This window comes from Suncus etruscus, chromosome 6 (assembly GCF_024139225.1).
Source record: "Suncus etruscus isolate mSunEtr1 chromosome 6, mSunEtr1.pri.cur, whole genome shotgun sequence".
Lineage (NCBI taxonomy): Eukaryota > Metazoa > Chordata > Mammalia > Eulipotyphla > Soricidae > Suncus > Suncus etruscus.
In genome coordinates, this window is record NC_064853.1 from 8,674,440 (window position 1) to 8,696,555 (window position 22,116).

A 22,116-nucleotide genomic window follows, 5' to 3' on the forward strand; every position below is an offset into this window, starting at 1 on the left:
TTTTAGACTTGGATAATGGAATGGAAAGGATCACAGTTGTGCTTTGGAAGAGTTGTGCTTGGGGAGGGGTGGGGAAGTCCGAGATTTTCCCAGAGGGATCTGGGTAGCTACCTGATTTCTGAGGACAGGGAAAGAATCAAGTGGGGGAAGAGTGGAACTTGGGGAAGAATGGACTGTGTGTAAATTGCTTAGCTGGGACGTGGATCATGGGAAGGAGAGTAGAGATGAAGCTTCTGTTTCTTTTATATTGTTTTTGATTTATTTGGTAACATCTGGTAATGCTCAGGGCTTACTCTTTTCTCTATGTTGAGGGGGTGAATCCTGGTGGCATATGTCATATGGAATGTTGATAATCAAACCTGGGTCAGTTGCATGCAAGGCAAACTCTTAACTCACTTACTATTGCTATGACTTCATTTTCTTTTCTTTAGGACACACCTTGCAGAGAAATGTCCCATGCACCCACACATATCTTTGGTAATCCATCTCTCTGTATGAAGCTTACTATATCATATTTGGTGATATGTTATATTTTGTATATAATTTCTATGTTTTATGTATCGTTATAATTAGATTTGGTGACTCAACTCTCTGTGTGCAGCTTACTATATTTATTTGATAGATTATATATTGACAAGAAAATAAGTGACTACACAAATGCACACACCTGGCATTGTGTTTAATATTTGGTTGCATTGGATTCAATACTTGACATATTTACTCTGTACATCTGCTGTGTAGACCAGTATCACCGGGTGCCACCTGGAAGCTGGATTAAAACTCAGCATCACAGACCCATTCTAAACCTACTGAATCAGGACTTGCACTGAACATGCAGCAGACCATAGAGGTAAAGTCAAGTCACTTGTGGAGTGCATTGGATGCAGGGCTAGTCCATGGTCGGAAACTTGCCACAAAGAGTGGTGGAGTGCAGTTAGGACAGAGACGGGACCATCACTGAAAATGAAAGTTGGAAATCATCACTCTAGACAAGAACTGGGTGCTGAAAGGAGATAAATAATATGGATAATACTCCTTTAATCACAATATTGCAAACTTCAGTATCTAAATGATTTAAAGAAGAAAAATGTCTGTCACAGAGACAGGAAGGGGAGAGAGCAGTCAGAGTAGAGAAGGAAAACTGGGAACCTTGGTGGTGGGAAATGTACACTGGTGAAGGGTGTTGGGCATTGGGTGACTAAAACTCAATCATGAACAATTTTGTAATTGTGTATCTCATAATTATTCAATTAAGGGAATTATTTATTAAGAACATAAAATAAAGTTAAAAAAGTTTACTTTGGATCAACATTAATAGAATGAAAGAGGCAGTAATAAGCTGTATTGAAATCTTGAGCCACACCTCAGTTGATTCTTCAGGAAGACTGACCTTGAGATTTTCCACAGTTGCCCAAAACATGTATGTGTGTATGTATATGTGTGTGTTTGGGGAGGGAAGGGTCTAAGCCTTAACCCCCCTGAACTGATAGGTCCCTGAAATAGGAGTCTCAGCTTGAATGAGGAGATTCTTTGAATTTGAGGAAATTCCTGAAGAGGATGAAGAGCAACTACCAGCATTTGAGCAGCCAAAGAGAGGTCTAGAATAAATACTTCCTGCTAGAGGAAGACACATGAAAGAATCTAGTACAAATCACAAAGTGACTCCATTTTGATAAGGGGTGGAGTTAACTTCAACCTCATTGTTAAGAGACAACAAGACCACAAAATCTTATATGATATTGGGGTTTCAATGAGTCAATAATAATTCAGGGGTCCTCAAACTTTTTAAACAGGGGGCCAGTTCACTGTCCTTCAGACTGTTGGAGGGCCAGATTATAGTAAAAACAAAAATTATAAGCAAATTTTTATGCACACTGCATATATCTTATTTAGAAGTGAAGAAACAAAATGGGAATAAATACAATTTATGTGGCCAGCAGGCCATAGTTTGAGGACCATTGATAGATGGTTTGTGGCTCAAGGTAAAATGCTATGTGTGTGTTTTGCTATGTGTCTGTTGAAGAAGTTAATACCAACATTACAGACTACTTATGCATTCTGATTCCTCAATTTCTGAATGGGGAATTGATGAGTATTTTACTTGAGTTGTTCAAGTTTTGTGCATATCCCGGATATAGCCCAAGTCAACCTTTATCATGTACATTAGAATTCAAATCTGCCTCTTCTTTTAGATATGCACTCCTCAAAGAAATATATTCAACATGGTTGATGACATTGTCTTTATAACCCTGACTTTAGAGTGGTTTCTGGTTCACAGATGTGTATTTGTGAAAAGTTTTTGAATGAATCAATCAATAGAAGATATGTCTACTCTTCTGTTTTGAATCTGTGATGAATACAGAAATATATTCTTTTGATAAGGGAAGAAAGCTTCTTTACCCTAACCTTTGACCAGCAATTTTTGTGTGAGTCCCAAAGTTTGTTCAAAAGAAAATAAGGTTTAGTTCCTGTGGATTTTGCAGTCACCGAAAAGAAGTCAATACTGTCAATTCATAATAATAATGAATTCTACTTTGAGAATTTTTTTTTTCAAATTTGAAAACATACAAAATCCAAGTGATTTCAAGAATTATTTCACATTTAGCTGCCTTGATCACTGAACTTAATGCAAAAAATCTGGAGTTAGTGATTTATGTGGGACCTCTGTATGTGTACATATGTATGTTTATATTTACACACATGTGCTTATTTGTATACATATTATTAGTGGCAGTATCTGATGGAAAATTTTCTTTTTCACTGGAGTGAGAAAGGAAGGCATAAACACAGTCAATGAGTTGAGTAATAATGATTTGGGATAGTAGTAGATTATCCATGAGTCAAGAGAAACATTGGAGTCTAGTTTAATTCATTTTTGATAGTTTATGATTACTAGCCTTTTCAAAAATTCAAATGGGTTCTAGTATAAATTATTTGAATTGAGAGATATTTTCAACTTTTGGAAGCATTTAAACAATAGTAGCAAAAAAATACTAACCAATTTACTTTTAAGAATAAGGAGATTTTTTTTTGGAAGAATAAAAGATTTTTTAAAAGATTAAGCTTTGACATACTATATAGTATTTTAAAAATATATAAATATGAAAGACGCATCTTTTAAAACAGTAATTATGGAAAAAAACTTAAAACCATTCTTAAGAGAATAAAAAGTTTTTTCTTACATTTTTATATTTCTATTACACTCACCAAAGAGAGGTGAAATAAAGCAAGCAAGCAAGAAAGCATACAAACAAACAGACTCAGTGACCAAAGACAGTTAAAACATTGCTGTTTTACTTAAAAATGTTACTGGAAATGAGATATGAAATCAGTCAGAGTCAATTATAATGAACATAAAACATTGATGCTAAGCAACATGGCATAATAAAAACTTACATACCCCAGGTAGCACTTGCAATGCATTATTGTCCATCCACAACTCCCTCAAATTTTGTATTTGATCCAGAACTTCAGGCTGGGAGAGAAATAGGGAGAAAGAAAGGAAGAAATAAAGAAAGAAAGAAAAAAAAGAAAGAAAGAAAGAAAGAAAGAAAAAGAAAGAAAGAAAGAAAAAGAAAGAAAGAAAAAAAAGAAAGAAAAAAGAAAAACAAATTATTTTTTTCTCATCACGTATATAAAGACTTGGACTTGGAATTCATTAAGAATGCTTTAAAGTATTCCAGATATAACAGGCCTCCAGCAAAATTAGAGGAAGTTGTTAACCTAGAATTGATCTGGAAACCATCAGAACAGCAATAATAAAAAAGGCAACATATTCCTTTTCCATAATATACTCCAGTGTTATAGGAAACAGTACAGCATTTTGGGATCCTTTGTAAAATTTATTGCAGTTACATTACTCAATACATGTTTGTCTTCTTCACTAGAATTTAAGATCTTGAAGAACAAATCAAAACTTGTTTAGTCACTGTCTCTAGATCCCCCCATTGTTGTTACTATGCTTACTACTAGGTTGGTTTTTTTTCATGTTTGCCTATTTGATTCCTTTGTTTACTCACAAACAAAGAGTTGAGATGCAGGTTAGGCACAGGACAACATACAAGTACTGAAACTCAATTTCTTCCTAGAAGGAGCTGATGATCTGAGGAAAGGGAGCTCTATAAATAACAAAAACACAGCAATACAAGGAAGAAAAAGAATAATCCTGAGAAGTCCAGGAAAGGAGAGAGAACCCAATTAGGGAATGATATATAGTGGCCACTGAAACTTCAATAACCTAACTAGAAGCTCTCTTTCAATTCTACCTCCTGGGATACAGGCTGGTGAAAAAAAGAGACGTTACTTTTATGCCAGCATCCTTTTCCATAGGATTGTTCCCTTTCATTAGTCTCTCTCTCTCTCTCTCTCTCTCTCTCTCTCTCTCTCTCTCTCTCTCTCTCTCTCTCTCTCTCTCTCTTTCCCTCTCTCTCTCCCCCCCTCTCTCCCTCCTCTATTTCTCTTTCTCTCTCTCTCTGACTGTTATCTAAGCTAGCTTGCTCTCTAGGGGATTGGCTCAAGAATGGGTCTGAGATTCACCCAGAGTAAACAAGGAACAATGAATCTTTGATTAGGACATCTGAAGAAAAGACCTTAGTTCTTCACTGATGGATTAAAAATTAAAGGTATAATTTTTACATGGGGAGATTCAGCAATGAAAAAAGAGAAGAGTCTGTTTGGAGTTAAAAAGACTCTGATGGCATTATATTAGCCTGGCTTTAAGTCACACTTGAGGCCAGATTTCTTATCTCCTCCAACAGTAAAGAATTATTCCTGAAATAAGATCCAACCATCATTCAATTAAAATTAGTCTTTTTTTTAATTAGGAAAACTAGAATATAATAGATATTAGGATATATTTGGTAATATCCTAGTAGACCTAGCTAATAAAACTAGAGTACTCCAGGAAGAATATTGAGCTGGATGTGACATCAGTACAGGACATGATGCAGAGCTCTTTGCATGGGCTTCAACCTAAGTTCTTGAAAGGCTGAGTTTGTAGGTATAGTATGGTGTCCGCTACCATTGGTGCTGTGTAACATGCTCCCAATAATAGTAGAAACCAAAACTATTGGATCAATGTAGAAACTGCTGAAACAAAACCCACAAAGTGAACATGATGCAACATAAGTTTATGATCAATAGACAATTTTGAGGTTGGTTTTGAAGGTAATTTTAAAGTAGCAGGAGAGAGAATTGGAAACAGATCTAGGTTAGAGAACAGTAAAGAATTTGATTTTATCTAAAGTGCTTTGTTTCTTTTAAAAATCATCTAAATTAATTATGAATTACATCAAATATGTAGCTAATACCTGAATTATATATTAAAATGGATATTATTTTATATTTTTTATCATTTTAAAGGGTGTACAACTATCAAGAAATGATATCAAAATTATCACTTATAAGGGGCACTTTTGGAGACTCTTACAATCACACAGTGGGAAGGTTAGTGTTATATTGCTGATAAACATTGCCAGCCCTCAGAATGGTTTTAAGATATCAGTTAAGTAAAAATATTTGATTTAACATAAAACATTTATTATAGAGCCACACTTAACAGTTCTAGGGAGGGAGATATACACATGTGCTAGGGATCAAACCCAGGTCTTTGATCATTTACCACTTGAACCACATGCCACCATTCCTGATACAACTTTTAATTTTTTTCCTCACAATTTCAATGTCATTTGTAGGCATTATATTCGATAATCAGAAAAAACTTTGAGAATATGTTTATGTGTTATTTCTTAAGTCTTACAAGTACTGACAACACTTTAGATTCTTTTTTGAAGAGCACTTTAATTAGTTGAAAAGGTCCAAGGTCATGGATATACCGGTGGTAATATAACTTGAACGTCTACAAAATTATTTTATATGAGGGTAACAAATTCCAGAAGTCTTGTCCTGTATATACAGTTTTAGATTATTCAGTGGGTTGTACTACCTACGTCACTTGATTATAGTAATTTATACAGCCATTAATTTTTTCTTTGAATAACGTTAAGGGAAATCTTAACGATTAAAACAATTCACATGACATTTATCTGATTTTGCAAAATTAAGTTAGAGAACTTAAATGTTTTAAACTTCACAAATCTAATTTAAAAATTTAGGTGCCCTAAACTTAATGGAAATTATCTGACTGATACCAACAAAACTAATCTAACAACACTAGTTTAAAATAAAAGCTTATTAGTCCCCAATACTATGGAGGCAACAAATGGGAATTTGCATAAAATTTGCATATCATGGGGCTGAAAAGATAGTAGAACAAGGATTGCTCTTGTATTTTGTGCAGCCCAGCCAGGTTCAATCCTTGGTATACCATATGGTCCTTTTTTTTTTTTTTTTTTTTTTCTTCTTTTTTTTTTTTTTCTCTTTATTTGGATATCTTGATTACATAAATGATTGTGATAAGGTTTCAGTCCTATAAAGATCACCCCTCTTCACCAGTGCAACATTCCCGCCACCAAAGTCCCAAATCTCCCTCCATCCCACCCCACCCCCACCTGTACTCCAGACAGGCTTTCCAGTTCCCTCATTCATTCACTTGATTATGGTAGTTCTCAGTGTAGTTATTTCTATAACTGTGCTCACCACTCTTGTGGTGAGCTTCATGGAGTGAGCTGGTGTTCCAGCTCTCCTCTAATTGTCTCTGAGGATTGTTACAAAAATGACTTTTATTTTTCTTAAGACCCATAGATGAGTGAGACTATTCTGCGTCTCTCTCTCTCCCTCTGACTTATTTCACTGAGCATGATAGATTCCATGTACATCCATGTATAGGAAAATTTCATGACTTCATCTCTCCTGACGGCTGCATAATATTCCATTGTGTATATGTACCACAATTTCTTTAGCCATTCGTCTGTTGAAGGGCATCTTGGTTGTTTCCAGAGCCTGGCTATTGTGAATAGTGCTGCAATAAATATAGGTGTGAGGAAGGGGTTTTTGTATTGTATTCTTGTGCTCCTAGGGTATATCCCTAGGAGTGGAATAGCTGGGTCGAATGGGAGCTCAATTTCCAGTTTTTGAAGAAACCTCCATATCGCTTTCCATAGAGGCTGTACTAGACAGCATTCCCACCAGCAGTGGATAAGAGTTCCTTTCTCTCCACATCCCCGCCAGCACTGATTGTTCTCATTCTTTGTGATGTGCGCCAATCTCTGTGGTGTGAGGTGGTATCTCATCGTTGTTTTGATTTGCATCTCTCTGATGATTAGTGACGAGGAGCATTTTTTCATGTGTCTTTTGGCCATTTGTATTTCTTTTTTATCAAAGTGTCTGTTCATTTCTTCTCCCCATTTTTTGATGGGATTAGATGTTTTTTTTTTGTAAAGTTCTGTCAGTGCCCTGTATATTTTGGATATTAGCCCCTTATCTGAAGGATGTTGGGTGAATAGTTTCTCCCACTCAGTGGGTGACTCTTGTATCCTGGGCACTATTTCTTTTGAGGTGCAGAAGCTTTTCAGTTTAATGTATTCCCATCTGTTAATCTCTGCTTCCACTTGTTTGGAAAGTGCAGTTTCCTCCTTGAAGATACCTTTAGTCTCAATGTCATGGAGTGTTTTACCGACATGTTGTTCTATATACCTTATGGTATCTGGTCTGATATCAAGGTCTTTAATCCATTTGGATTTTACCTTCGTACATGATGTTAACTGGGGGTCTATGTTCGCTTTTTTGCAAGTCGCTAACCAGTTCTGCCAGCACCACTTGTTGAAGAGATTTTCTCTGCTCCACTTAGGATTTCTTGCTCCTTTGTCAAAAATTAGGTAATTGTATGCCTGGGGAATGTTCTCTGAGAACTCAAGCCTATTCCACTGATCTGAGGGTCGGTCTTTATTCCAATACCATGCTGTTTTAATAACTATTGCTTTGTAGTACAGTTTAAAGTTGGGGAAAGTAATGCCTCCCATTTTCCTTTTCCCTAGGAGTGCTTTAGCTATTCGAGGATGTTTATTGTTCCAGATGAACTTCATAAGTGTTTGATCCACTTCTTTGAAGAATGTCATGGGTATTTTTAAGGGGATCGCATTAAATCTGTATAATGCTTTGGGGAGTATTGCCATTTTAATGATGTTAATCCTGCCAAGCCATGAGCAGGGTAAGTGTTTCCATTTCCGTGTGTCCTCTCTTATTTCTTGGAGCAGGGCTTTATAGTTTTCTTTGTATAGGTCCTTCACGTCTTTGGTCAAGTTGACTCCAAGATATTTGAGTTTGTGTGGCACTATTGTGAATGGGATTGCTTTCCTGACTTCCATCTCCTCCCTATTATTATTGGTGTATAAAAAGGCCATTGATTTCTGTAGGTTGATTTTGTAGCCTGCCACCTTGCTATATGAATCTATTATTTCTAGAAGCTTTTTGGTAGAGTCTTTAGGGTTTTCTAAGTAGAGTATCATATCATCTGCAAACAATGAGAGTTTGACTTCTTCCTTTCCTATCTGAATTCCCTTGATATCTTTTTCTTGCCTGATCGCTATAGCAAGAACTTCCAGTACTATATTGAAGAGGAGTGGTGAGAGAGGACAGCCTTGTCTTGTACCCGAATTTAGAGGAAAGGCTTTTAGTTTTTCTCCATTGAGGATAATATTTGCCATTGGCTTGTGGTAGATGGCTTCAACTAGATTGAGAAAGGTTCCTTCCATTCCCATCTTGCTGAGAGTTTTGATCAAGAATGGGTGTTGGACCTTATCAAATGCTTTCTCTGCATCTATTGATATGATCATGTGATTTTTATTTTTCTTGTTGTTGATGTTGTGTATGATGTTAATAGATTTACGGATGTTAAACCATCCTTGCATTCCTGGGATGAAGCCTACTTGGTCGTAGTGTATGATCTTCTTGATGATGCATTGGATCCTATTTGCCAGGATTTTGTTGAAGATCTTTGCATCAGCATTCATCAGGGATATTGGTCTGTAATTTTCTTTTTTGGCAGCATCTCTGTCTGGTTTTGGTATCAAGGTAATGTTGGCTTCATAAAAGCTGTTTGGGAGAGTTCCCTTTTTTTCAATTTCATGGAAGAGTCTGGCTAGGATTGGTAGTAGCTCCTCTTGAAAGATTTGAAAAAATTCATTAGGAAAACCATCTGGGCCTGGGCTTTTCTTTTTTGGTAGATGTTTGATTACAGTTTCAATTTCCTCAGTAGTGATGGGGGTGTTTAGATATGCTACATCCTCCTTACTTAAATGTGGAAAGTTATAAGTGTCCAAGAATTTTTCCATTTCTTCTAGGTTCTCATGTTTTGTAGCATAAAGTTTCTCAAAGTAGCCTCTGATTATCCTTTGGATCTCTGCAATTTCTGTTGTGATCTCCCCCTTTTCATTTCTAATACGGGTTATCAGATTTCTCTCTCTCTCTTTCTTTGTGAGTTTTGCCAATGGTCTATCAATCTTGTTTATTTTTTCAAAGAACCAGCTTCTGCTTTCGTTGATCTTTCGGATTGCTTTTTGGTTTTCCACTTCATTGAGTTCCGCTTTCAGCTTTATTATTTCCTTCTGTCTCCCTATTTTTGGTTCATTCTGTTGGTCATTTTCTAATTGTTTAAGCTGCGCCATTAAGTTATTCAGGTATGCTCCTTCTTCCTTTCTGATGTGTGCTTGTAGAGCTATAAATTTTCCTCTCAGGACTGCTTTTGCTGTGTCCCATAGATTCTGGCAGTTTGTGTCTTCATTATCATTTGTTTCCAGGAAAGTTTTGATTTCCTTTTTGATTTCATCTCGGACCCACTGGTTGTTCAGTAGCAGGGTGTTTAATTTCCAATTGTTAAAGTTTTTCTTCTGTGTGGCTTTGTAGTTCACATCTAATTTCAGAGCCTTGTGGTCAGCAAAGGTAGCCTGCAAGATTTCTATCCTCTTGATTTTATGGAGGTATGTTTTATGTGTCAGCATGTAGTCTATTCTGGAGAATGACCCATGTACATTGGAAAAGAATGTGTATCCAGGTTTTTTGGGATGGAGTGTCCTGTATATATCTACTAGTCCTCTTTCTTCCATAACACTTTTCAGGGCTAGTATGTTTTTGTTGGGTTTCAGTCTGGTTGACCTATCAAGTGTTGATAGGGCTGTGTTGAAGTCTCCCACAATGATTGTGTTATTATTGATTTCTTCTTTCAGATTTGTCAGTAATTGTATTAGATAATTTGCTGGTCTCTCATTGGGTGCATATATGTTTAATAGTCTGATTTCTTCCTGTTGCACATATCCCTTGATTAGTACATAGTGTCCATCTTTGTCCCTTACCACTTTTCTGAGTATAAAGTTGGTGTCATCTGATATTAATATGGCCACCCCAGCTTTTTTCAGGGTGTTGTTTGCTTGGATAATTTTCTTCCAACCTTTGATTTTGAGTCTATGTTTGTTCTGACTATTCAGATGTGTTTCTTGTTGGCAGCAGAAGGTTGGATTCATCTTTTTGACCCATTTTGCCACTCTGTGTCTTTTAATTGGTGAATTTAGTCCATTGACATTGAGGGAGATGATTGTCATAGGATTTAATGTCATCTTTGTAGATAAGTTTGCTGTGTTTGTTGATCTCTCTTGTCTTAAAGTAGACCTGTCAGTTTTTCCTTTAAGGCTGGTTTATCTTCTGTGAAGTTTCTGAGCTGTTGTTTATCCGTGAAGCTGTGTATTCTTCCTCCAAACCTGAATGTGAGTCGGGCTGGGTGCAGTATTCTTGGGGAGGCATTCATTTCATTCAATCTTGTCACAATATCCAACCACTGTCTTCTGGCCTTGAGAGTTTCTTGTGACATGTCTGCTGTAAGTCTTAGGGATGCTCCTTTGAATGTAATTTCCCTTTTTGATCTTGCTGCTTTCAGTATTCTATCCCTATCTATGGGATTTGTCATTGTAACGAGGATGTGTCTTGGGGTGTTTTTCTTTGGGTCTCTTTTAGCTGGTATTCTTCGGGCATGCAGTATTTGATTGCATGTAGGCTTTAACTCTGGGAGTATCTCTTTGATGATGTCTTTGACAGTTGATTCTTCTTGGAGATCTCCTTCCTGGGTTTCTGGGACTCCAATGATTCTTATGTTGTTTCTGTTGAGTTTATCAAAGACTTCTATTTTCATCTCTTCGCATGCCTTGAGTACATTTTCCATTGCCTGTTCGTTTGTCTTAATGTTCTTTTCCAATTTCTTCTGTTGTGTTGAGCTTTTCTGCATCTCATCTTCCAGTACTCCGATTCTCTCCTCAGCTGCTGATACCCTGTTGGCGAGGCTATCCATTGTGGTTTTCAGTTGAGCAACCGTATTTTTCAGATCTGTTATTTCAGTTTGGAGTTTTCTGATTTCTGTTTTTGTGTTCTCTTCAGATCGATCTATGCTCTTTTTTTTTTTTTTTGGTTTTTTTTGGGTCACACCCGGCAGTGCTCAGGGGTTATTCCTGGCTCCAGGCTCAGAAATTGCTCCTGGCAGGCACGGGGGACCATATGGGGCGCCGGGATTCGAACCAATGACCTCCTGCATGAAAGGCAAACGCCTTACCTCCATGCTATCTCTCCGGCCCGATCTATGCTCTTTTTGAGGTCTACAAACATATTCCATATTTCTACTCTAAACTCCTTATCTGAAAGGTTAATCAGGTGGTTGTAATTTATTAGATCAACCGAGCTTTCGTCTTCATTCTCTATGGAAGGTGTTTGCCTGCGAGTTTTCCCCATTGTCACGCTTGTAGTGTGGTTTTTCCTGCGTGTTGTGGTGGGGTTCATTGATTAGGAAGAGTTCGCGGCTGCAAAGAGAAGCGAAGCGGCTGAGCGCTTCTGTTGCCTCTAGTTGCAAGTCCTCAGAGTGAACAAAGGCAGGGCAAGGTAGAGCGATCCCGCAGCCCCAGAATGCAGCTGCTCACCAGCTTCAAAATGCAGTTTTTAGGGGTGCACTCCCTAGGCCCCTGAGGAAACCTTCGGAAGTTCAGAAGCACAGTTTCAGGCAGACAGAGATAGGAGTTTTCCCCGAAGTCCTCAGAGTGAACAAAGGCAGGGCAGGGCAAAGCGATTCCGCGGCCCCAGAATGCACGCACTCACCAGCTTCAAAATGCAGTGTTTTTGGGGGTGCGCTCCCTAGGCCCCTGAGGAAACCTTCGGAAGTTCAGAAGCACAGTTTCAGGCAGACAGAGATAGGAGTTTTCCCCGAAGTCCTCAGAGTGAACAAAGGCAGGGCAGGGCAAAGCGATTCCGTGGCCCCACAATGCAGGCACTCACCAGCTTCAAAATGCAGTGTTTTTGGGGGTGCGCTCCCTAGGCCCCTGAGGAAACCTTCGGAAGTTCAGAAGCACAGTTTCAGGCAGACAGAGATAGGAGTTTTTCTCCGAAGTCCTCAGAGTGAACAAAGGCAGGGCAGGGCAAAGCGATTCCGCGGCCCCAGAATGCACGCACTCACCAGCTTCAAAATGCAGTGTTTTTGGGGGTGCGCTCCCTAGGCCCCTGAGGAAACCTTCAGAAGTTCAGAAGCACAGTTTCAGGCAGACAGAGATAGGAGTTTTCCCCGAAGTCCTCAGAGTGAACAAAGGCAGGGCAGGGCAAAGCGATTCCGCGGCCCCACAATGCAGGCACTCACCAGCTTCAAAATGCAGTGTTTTTGGGGGTGCGCTCCCTAGGCCCCTGAGGAAACCTTCGGAAGTTCAGAAGCACAGTTTCAGGCAGACAGAGATAGGAGTTTTCCCCGAAGTCCTCAGAGTAAACAAAGGCAGGGCAGGGCAAAGCGATTCCGCGGCCCCACAATGCAGGCACTCCACCATATGGTCCTTGATGCCTCCTAGGAGTAATTCCTGAGCACCCCAAGTATTCTCAAAACCAAACAATAAACAAAGAAAAAAATGCAAACAATATGGACTGAGGAGAAAGCTCCAAGCATTGGAATTCATACTTTGCATCTGAGAGCCCAGGTTTGATCCTGACTACTAGTGCCTCAGTACTGCCAGGAGTGACTCTCACGGACCACCAGGTGCAGTTCAAAAATAAATCCACAAAGCAAAACAGATAAATAGACATATAGATGTTTTCACAAGTTTATAAATATAAAAAAAAAAAAACTACTAATTTAAAATCACAATCTGTAACCAATGTGACCTTTATGTTTCATTGATTTGTTCCAGTTGTTATATTCTTTCTGAACTTTAAGAACAAAAGTCTATGCATTAATTTTTAAGTTCCCATTATATCAACATTTAATAATGTTTAGAGTTTGTCATTTACCAGGGAAGAAAGAATATTTTTATAAACTCCCTCTTATTTTTCCTTAAAACTTTTATTTGACACTATTTTTGAGGGAGCCACACCCGGTGACACTCAGGGGTTATTCCTGGCTCTGAGCTCAAAAATCGCTCCTCGCGTGGGGGACCATATGGGACTCCGGGGATTGTCCGGCCTAGGTCAGCTGCATGCAAGGCAATCACCCTACTGCTATGTCACTGCTCCTGCCCTATTTGACATTTATATGGGGAACGGGTTAGAACCAGATCCAGTAGTGCTCATGAGTTACTCCTGGTTTTGTGCATAAAGGAGATTTTCTGGAGGCGCTAAGGAGACTATATGTGGTGCCAGAAATTGAATTCTGGGTCAAATACATGCAAAACAAGCTCTTTAACCCCTGCACTATCTCTTCATGTCTACATTTTTCATTAGCCTCACAACTCTCACATTAGGAAGTCATTTGCTTGTGAGGTTCACAGTACAATACTCCAATGCTTCCTGAAACTCAAATGGAAGGACTAACATCAGTCTATCTTGGACGAGAAGCTACATGTTCCTTCTTTCAATGATTCTATTCTACATGCAATGAGACTAGTAAGATTTTCCAATTAATTTCTTTGGGCATGAAAAAATATTATCTTCTTTTCATGGGATTCAAAGCATTTTTCATTGTGTGAGATGTATGTTTCTCAGTTTTGCTTCAGATGTCATTCCTACTAAAATGCTCATAAACTTTTAAAACTTGTTCTCTAAATTGATGCCTTCAGTTAGTGGATATTTAGAAAAAAATATCTATTTGGGAAATTCTTGAATAAGTAGGCATTTTTAAAGATCAAATGAGACGTAAAATTGAAAAATAAGCTTTAGTTGTAATTAATGATAACACACTTCAGCCACAGCTTTTGGAACTATTTCAGTGTAAATTAGCATAATATATCCTATTTAAATACTCAGATCAGAGGCCAGAGAGATAGCACAGTGGTAGGGCTTTTGCCTTGCAAGCAGCTGATCCAGGATGAACAGTGGTTCAAATTCCAGCATCTCTATGGTCCCCCATGCCTACCAGGAGCGATTTCTGAGCACAGAGCCAGGAGTAACCCTGGGCACCACCAGGTGTGACCCCCAAACCAATAAATAAATAAATAAATAAATACTCAGATCAGTAACTTGATGGTATGTGGGGGAAAACCATCTTACAGGACATGGCATCAAGAGTGGAGCAAATGGCATCAAGAGTGGGGCCAATGCATGATATGAATAAATTAATATCCCAGTTTGATACGATAATATTTGTAGAATGGAAAACTCTACCAACATGAAGTCTTATAAAAACAGATTTGAAGTCCAGGCCATTTATGGCCCAAACCAACCATACAGCAATAAATCAGAAGTAAAGTATATGTGAATGAATGGAAGATAAAAGTCAAGTGTAAATTCAACTTTCATATATCCATTTGCTTCTAGAATGCATTCATTGGGCAAATAGAGAATACCTGCTTGCTACAGGTCAACCAGGCACTAGATCAGTCACTAGGAACATAATTCAGAGTAAAATAGGGCTTGTTTCATGATCATTTCTGTCAACAGTGCTATAGTGAGGGCAAACATGCGCTGACAGATGGATTACAACATTCAGCTCTCTTGTTGGTGCCCTCCATGTAATGATTTTCAACACACCAGAGCTTTTCCAGAGTGCCTGGCAGTCATGCCAAGAAGAAATGGTGAAATGACTCAAATTGTTTGGGCTGGAGCATGGAAGATGTGGGTGTCCAAGACACCTGTCTTTGCAGATCGGAGGATTGTTAATGCAAGAGGCTGGATCTCTCCTTCTTTCATCGTCATTTGCAAATGAGAATTTAGAAATGAGAAAAGCTGCAGAAATATAAGTGTGAATAAGCAGAGCATTAAGAGTGACCTTTTCCCAACTGTCTCAAATGAAAGAGACTAGTTTCCTTTAATGGATGGTGAATCCTCCATTGCATGAACATAGTAATATATGATTTGGGTAAAAGACAAACCAAAGTAATAATATAACCTTATTTTCTTGGAACACTTTCTGAAGTTCTATTGTGTACATCAGGGGTCTTCAAACTACGGCCCGCGGGCCACATGCGGCCCGCAGAGTCTGATCCGGCCGCCAGCAGTGAGCGCTGTTTGGTTGCCAAGATACCTGCCAGCATATACACTCAATGAATATCCAAATATCAGGAACCATGCACTCAAAATGGTAACCATCTTTGGTAGCACTTATGCCTGTGAACAGACTTTTTCAAGAATGAAACATCTGAAATCTCCAACCAGATCAAGATTAACTGATGCCCACTTGCATCAGTTGTTACCGCTGGCAGTGACAAATATAGAACCGGACATTGACCATCTCATTAGCCAAAAGCAGGCCCACAGTTCCCATTGAAATACTGGTGCGTGATCTGCTTATTTATAAATGGTTTTCATTTTATTTATATATTATATGTGCAGTGTAAGTAGGAATTAGTAGCTCATATAGTCCGGCCCTCCAACTCTCTAAGGGATCATAATCCTGCCCTCACTTTAAAAAGTTTGAAGACCCCTGGTATACATTATTCTCACTGAATCTTCACTCTGCAATGAGGTCCTATTGCTAAAAGACAACACAAAGATAGAGGGCAATGAAATGGAGTTTAGTCATTTACTTACTGTAAAACCTTTAATTCCTCAATGACATAGGAGTGAGAATCCTATTGCCAATATAAGGGGCTAAGAAAGATGAGTTGCATTCAAAGATATGAAGATACCTATAATGGTACCTGGTTCAATGATTTAGTGTTTAGGGAATGTTAGCTATTATTCTCATTGGACAGACAAGAATATTCAGGCCTCGAAAGGAAAGATTCAATTTACCAAATTATTGGATTAATGTGTGGGAAAAAGCTTAAATTAAGGTTTTGTCATCAAGTGGAGGTAAGTTCAATAGAGAGGAATATTCCAGAGAAAATGTTGCATCTATCGCAATGCTACTTGATCAGGTGACTTTAGAACTGAGATAGCCACAGAGATTCGATTTTGATCCAGTTAGTATTTAGTAAGTGTCCATTAGTATCAGAATTGAGAAAGACTGGTGAGCCAGACAGACAAAAACCCTCAAGAATATTACTTTTTGGGAGTTCAGAGAGCCCAGCTTGGATTCTATAATGAGTTAGGAAGGAAGTTTCTGTTTTATGTTCTGTTCCTGTTTCATGATTACCACTCAGAAATACACCTTGTTACCCCATCCCACGTTCTTCCTGTGTAACCTTACCTGCTAATAAGACCTGCCCATTTCTGGGAGGGATCTTTGGGAGGTATCAAGAGGATTGCCTGAGGGGCAGGAAGAGGGTTTGGAAGAGAGATTGAGAGAGCTTCAGCAAGGGAGAGCTGGCAGGATGAAGGAAGAAGAAAGATGTTAAGATGACAGGGCAGTGGAATAGGCTGCTTAAATGGTTAGCATAGGTGACTAGGGCCTTGAATAAAGCTGATGTCTCCTGAAACCTGTCTGTGGACCATTTTCCCCACTGCTATTCTGAACTCTCAGACCTGCCGGCTGGAGGGGGTTGAAGACGTGTGGCTTGGGCCAACAGAGAAAGGCCCCTCCATCATCATCCTTCACCATCCAGCCCCATCTAGGGTTGTTGTTCTACACATCTAAGTCACCACTTAGATGTAACATTGGTAGTCTGGTTTGATTCTAAATTTTGGAATGAAAACTGTATGCTCTATGTTACAGTCTCATCTCATTGTTTAATAGTTTTCTGCATTTCTCTCCTCCAAAGCAGTAGCTACTTTTTCCTCCACTCTTCTTCAAGTAGCCATAGGTTATTTCAGCAGGTCCTTGGAAGATTTTCCATTATTCAAAGAGAACAAAGCTCACACATCATTATCGTACAGAGCCTTCTCTGACCCCTGTTCACCCCACAGCCTCTTTCAAGACAGAGGCTCTGGGTCCCAAGGACAATCTAATTTTTTTGCTATTTTCAGACTTGATATTGCAATCTGACCTTTGCAAAGGTTCTTTAAATTTGTTCACTGGATTTCTGGATCACTGGGTGAATCTGCTTCATGGAAAGAGCATGCCCCAGAATTTTTTTGTCAACAGAACAAAATGAACAGTTCTGACCATAATCCATCTTTTCCTCTATGCCATCTTAATTACTTACTCCAAGATCCTGCTTCAACTTTGCCACAGAGGTACCTGCAAAATGTTAGACATGGCAATTGCAAGTATATCACTGGCTGACCATGACCTCCTATTCTTATAGCTAATTTAGTCCAGCATTGTATAATCCTTTTCTAGTATTGATTTGACATCTCACTGGCATGTTACATTTTTATTCCTTTCTTAATTTTTCCTTTTTTTTTCTTTTTCTTTCTTAATAGTGGCAAACAACTTCTCACAAATATCACATAGCTGAACTTAATATCACCTCACTGAACTTGACCTGGGGTGAAGCCACTACAATGGTTCTGACTATCCTCACTTTACTTTTTAACTTTTAAAATATTAACTAGGGACTGGAGTGATAGTGCACCAGAATTCCTTTTTCTCCACCAACTCTCACCAACACTTTTGGTTTCCTGTCTTTTTCATATAGATCATTCTCAGTGCTGTGAGGTGAAATCTCTTTATGGTTTCACTTGAAATTCTTGGCAAATACCAGAAATGGGGACTCAGTTCTGCCAGGCAACACTTTTTCCCCCAAGAAGTTGCTTTTCCATTCTCTGAGACAATTTCATAGCTCTTAAATCTTGCCCAAAATCTTTTCTTCGAGGGGCTAGAGAGATAGTATAGAGTGTAAGGTGCTTGCCTTGTATGTGCCTGACCTAAGTTCGATTCCTAACAACCCTCTGTTTCCCTGAACACCACCAAAGTCATTTCTGACTGCTGAGTCAGGAGTAAGTCCTGAGCAGAGTCAGGTGTGACCTTAAGTCAAAAACACATAAATTATTAAAAAGAAAAAACCCAAACAACCAGTATCTGCTTCCAGTAGAGTACCACCGAAGAGGGAAGGAATTAAGAAAGTTTGGGAGAGACAAAATGGTGAAGAAAAATGGACACTTTAGGAGAGGGTGTGGTTTCAAATGGTGCTATGTACAAAACCTTTTCACTCACAGTATTGTAAATCATGGTGCCTACAATGAAAAATAAAAGTATTTCCTTACCCTTGCTCATAATTTTCTCCCTTATAACAGACAAGAAATCAAACAAGCAGAAGGGAATTAACTTCAAAGACAATGAAATAAAAGATTTTGAAATTCTATATGTACCCTTCTCCCAACTTATTTTTTCCCTAATCTTTTCTTTTGGTATGTAGAAGCCCACCTGGAGTACAGTACTTCCCCCCACCTAGTGGATGGGGTTTTGGATAATAAAGAAACAAAGGGATCTATCTGGCTTTGGGGCAAGAGAGAAAGCACACTGCATAGCTAGTCTGGGACAGTGAGAGGACATGGAAGATAGAAAAAGCATATGGCAGAGAAAGGCCCTAAGGAATAAAGAGAAATTACTCCAATGAATATCTTTTCTGATTGTTTGGTGTATTATTTCTCCACTTAGCCTGAGGGGTTAGAAACACAGTACCTGAGAGGTCTTACCCAACTCATAGACTTTATTTTATATTTTTATTTTACACTACATATATGTTGAGAAATATTTAATGTGAACTGGTGAAGACTGATGTCATTATTTATGCAGATTTTCCTTTGATTGTACTTTTTATGTATAATTGGGGACCTTAACTTAGTTGAAGTTGAGTTGAGGATACATTTAGTTTAATTGAGTTTAATATGTAAGCTGTATTTTGAAGTCGTTTTTGTGGTTCTATGACTTGCCTACATCTCAAATTTGTGTCTCCTTCCCATTTATTGGGGCTGTCACGTCTCTAGTTTTTCAAAACAATCTGTTCAGGAATTCTGTCCTGGAAAAATTTCTTTTCCTATACACTTACATTTCTGTCTTTACCAGGTCATCTTTAGCCAAATATAAATCGATTTTGCTTCTCTTATTAAAGACAAGACAAATCTTATTGCTTTTCCGGACTCTTTAAACTTCTTTCTGTTCATTTGTACTTTGTTTCAGAGATATTATAGAAAAAAACCCAAAGGTCGTTATTTGCCTTGGCTTCCTTATCTTCCATTCATTTAAAGAATTATTTTACTTTAGGCAACATGGTTTCCAATACTTTTAATGGTAAGGTTTCATGCAAAAAGCATTTCAGCACCCCCCCCCCCTTCTGGCACCCCACCCTTCCAGCGGATTCTTCACTAGAGTGCTCTCTTCACCCCACCCCATCCCATTTCTACCACTAGTAAACTTTCTACTGAGGACTAATTCTCAGTTTCCATTGCTATTGGACACTTGTTATTCCCCTACAATGCATATTTCTTTATATTCCATATATTAGAGACAACATTCTGTGTGACTTTTTTTGGGGGGGGGGCGTGGGAACATCCAGCAGTGCTCAGAGATTTTTTTTCTGGCAGGCACAGGATACCATATAGAGTTCTGGGAATCAAAACCAGGTGCCAGATAAGCACTATACCTGTTATTTAGACTATCTCTCAGGTCCTGTCCTATTATTCTTTATGCCTCTCTGATATGTCACAGAAAATTAGTCTTGGGGATATTCTCCTGAATTAATTGGGAGACCATCTATTGGGAGAAAGGAACCCTAAAAATCTGGTATATAAATAAGACTTGTACCTAAGTGTTAAAGACAGTGTTGTTTAAAAAAGTATCTGGGAATAAAATGTAGTTTTACATATGAAAAAATAACAACTTTAAAACCCAATTGATTCAAAGATAAGGTTGTCAAAATGTTCCAATTAAGAGAAATTAGGAGAAATGTAGTTGTCAAGGTTTTTAAATTTCTGGAATCACTCTTTAGTTTTTCTAACTTCTCCACTTTCATGTTTATAAGTTGAAAACTACATGCAGATAATTTTAGATAAACCATATTCTATAACTGTATTCTCATGTGCTAATATCTAAAAATATCTAAAATGGTTTTGTTTATTTCATATCAGAGACATGATGTTTCTAATATAGATATTTTTAAGTGGAAAACAAACACATCTGAGTCACTGTCTTTATTTTTTTAAACCACTGTTGGTTAACTCTAGTGTGAATTGATTATTTGTTGTTTGTTTTTCACTTTATTAAAATTTAAAAATCACCAAAAATAACAATACACATTTTCTTTACACCCACCACATGAAATTGTTTCTCACACTCAATCTTCTTTTCCTCAGATAACCTTTCTTCTGCTGTCAATATCCTTGGACTTTTCTTTTTCATTTTATCTGCTCATAATTTAATATTCTTATTTGCACTAAAGGTGAAAGGTAAAATAATTCAATACTTGTCATTTTACTCATGTGGATTAATTTAAAACTCCAATGAGAAATATCTTAATGAAACTGTGAAAGTGTACATGTGAATATATATATATATATAGCTTTAGGCTAAGTTTTTATAGGCACTGAGAAAATGTGATTAATTTTTGATGATAACATGGTCAGACTTGAGATTTTGGATACAGAAAAACTGAGTTATCTGGAAAACAACATAACAAATCGCCTCTTACATTGGCATGCATAGATTGGGCCATAGTAAGTGAAACTTGGGGCTTCTCCTGACTCTGTGTGGACACAGGGCAGAGAAGACAAATGCCTTATTTCTTGTACTGAATCTTTTACCCCAACCGAAAACCTCTTTGAACTGCTACTTCAGTGCTATCCTGAACATTTGAAATTGGGTTTGTATCTCTGCTTACTCTCTTAGAGGTACATATTTCTAACTATCTTACAGAGCTTTTCGTACTCTACCTCTGAATCTACTGTCCTATAGTCATCTAATTTTTTCACTTAGCAGAATGCCTATCACAAAACAATAGCTATAATGATTTTTGATAAAGGCCATTGCCAAACAAAAGTGCCTTTGGAATCAGAAAAGACCTTTTCTATTCAGAGTGATTTCAGTGTAATTGGAATTTAAGTTCTTTGAAATTCATTACAGATGAATATATTATGTAAGATAATTTTTTCTCTTGCCCTTTGATGTCCAATAACATAAACAAATTAAGAGAAATTATGTAATCCGCTTGCTACACAGTAAGAGTCACAATAAATAAGGGATAAAATTGTCAAGTATACAAGGCACTATCTTTTTCACCCCAAAGTTATGCTTTATATCTTTATGTCACATTATTTTGCATATTATTACATTATCATTATGTTACAGTATTACATATTCTATTGTATCATTATGTTACATTGTTTTACTTAATGTTATTTTGCTTTATATCATTATGTTACATTCTAAGTCTATGTTAAAACTTGCAATTTTTTCATGTAAAAAAATAATTTTGTTATTTGTTTGGTGACAACAGCAGCTCCATTAGAGTTAGGCAAAACTGAATCAAAACAAGTTAATCTATTCTACTTGCACCTGGCCTGGTGAGAATTGAATAAGTGTTAACTTCAAACAAAACCAAACAAAAATTTCTGTTATCAGTAGAAGCATTTCATCTTGCTGTCCATTAATTTAGCATTAGAGATAGAAAACCCTTATATTTAGTTCACCTTACTTCACTGTCCAGCAGTAATCTGTTCTATCTATGAGTAGTACTAGGGAACTATTCTTCTTGAACTTTTGTTTTGGATTTTGGGCCAAACTCAGCTATCAGCTATACTCAGACCTTGCTTCTGTCTCAGAAATCACTTCTGGTGGGGCTCAGGCAACCTTATTGGATGCCAGGATGGAACCCAGGTAAACCATGTGCAAGGCAGGTAAGTGCCTTACCCATTGTAGTATGGCTCCAGACCCCACATGTTGAGTTTTAAAAGTACTTTGAAGAAAAGTAAATATTTAAAATCATTATCAATGTTCACATGTCATTTTAAGTACAA

At 37.8% G+C, this 22,116-nt stretch overlaps 1 protein-coding gene across 1 annotated transcript in view; it reads right to left on the bottom strand.

Moving 5' to 3' along the window:
* The window catches only part of LRRC7 (leucine rich repeat containing 7), a 363,919-nt gene that overhangs the window by 159,175 nt on the left and 182,628 nt on the right, over nt 1-22,116 (bottom strand). Inside the window, exon 7 of the mRNA XM_049775680.1 lies at nt 3,401-3,475. Within this exon, the coding sequence (XP_049631637.1) occupies nt 3,401-3,475 (75 nt within the window). The remainder of the gene's footprint in view (nt 1-3,400; nt 3,476-22,116) is intronic.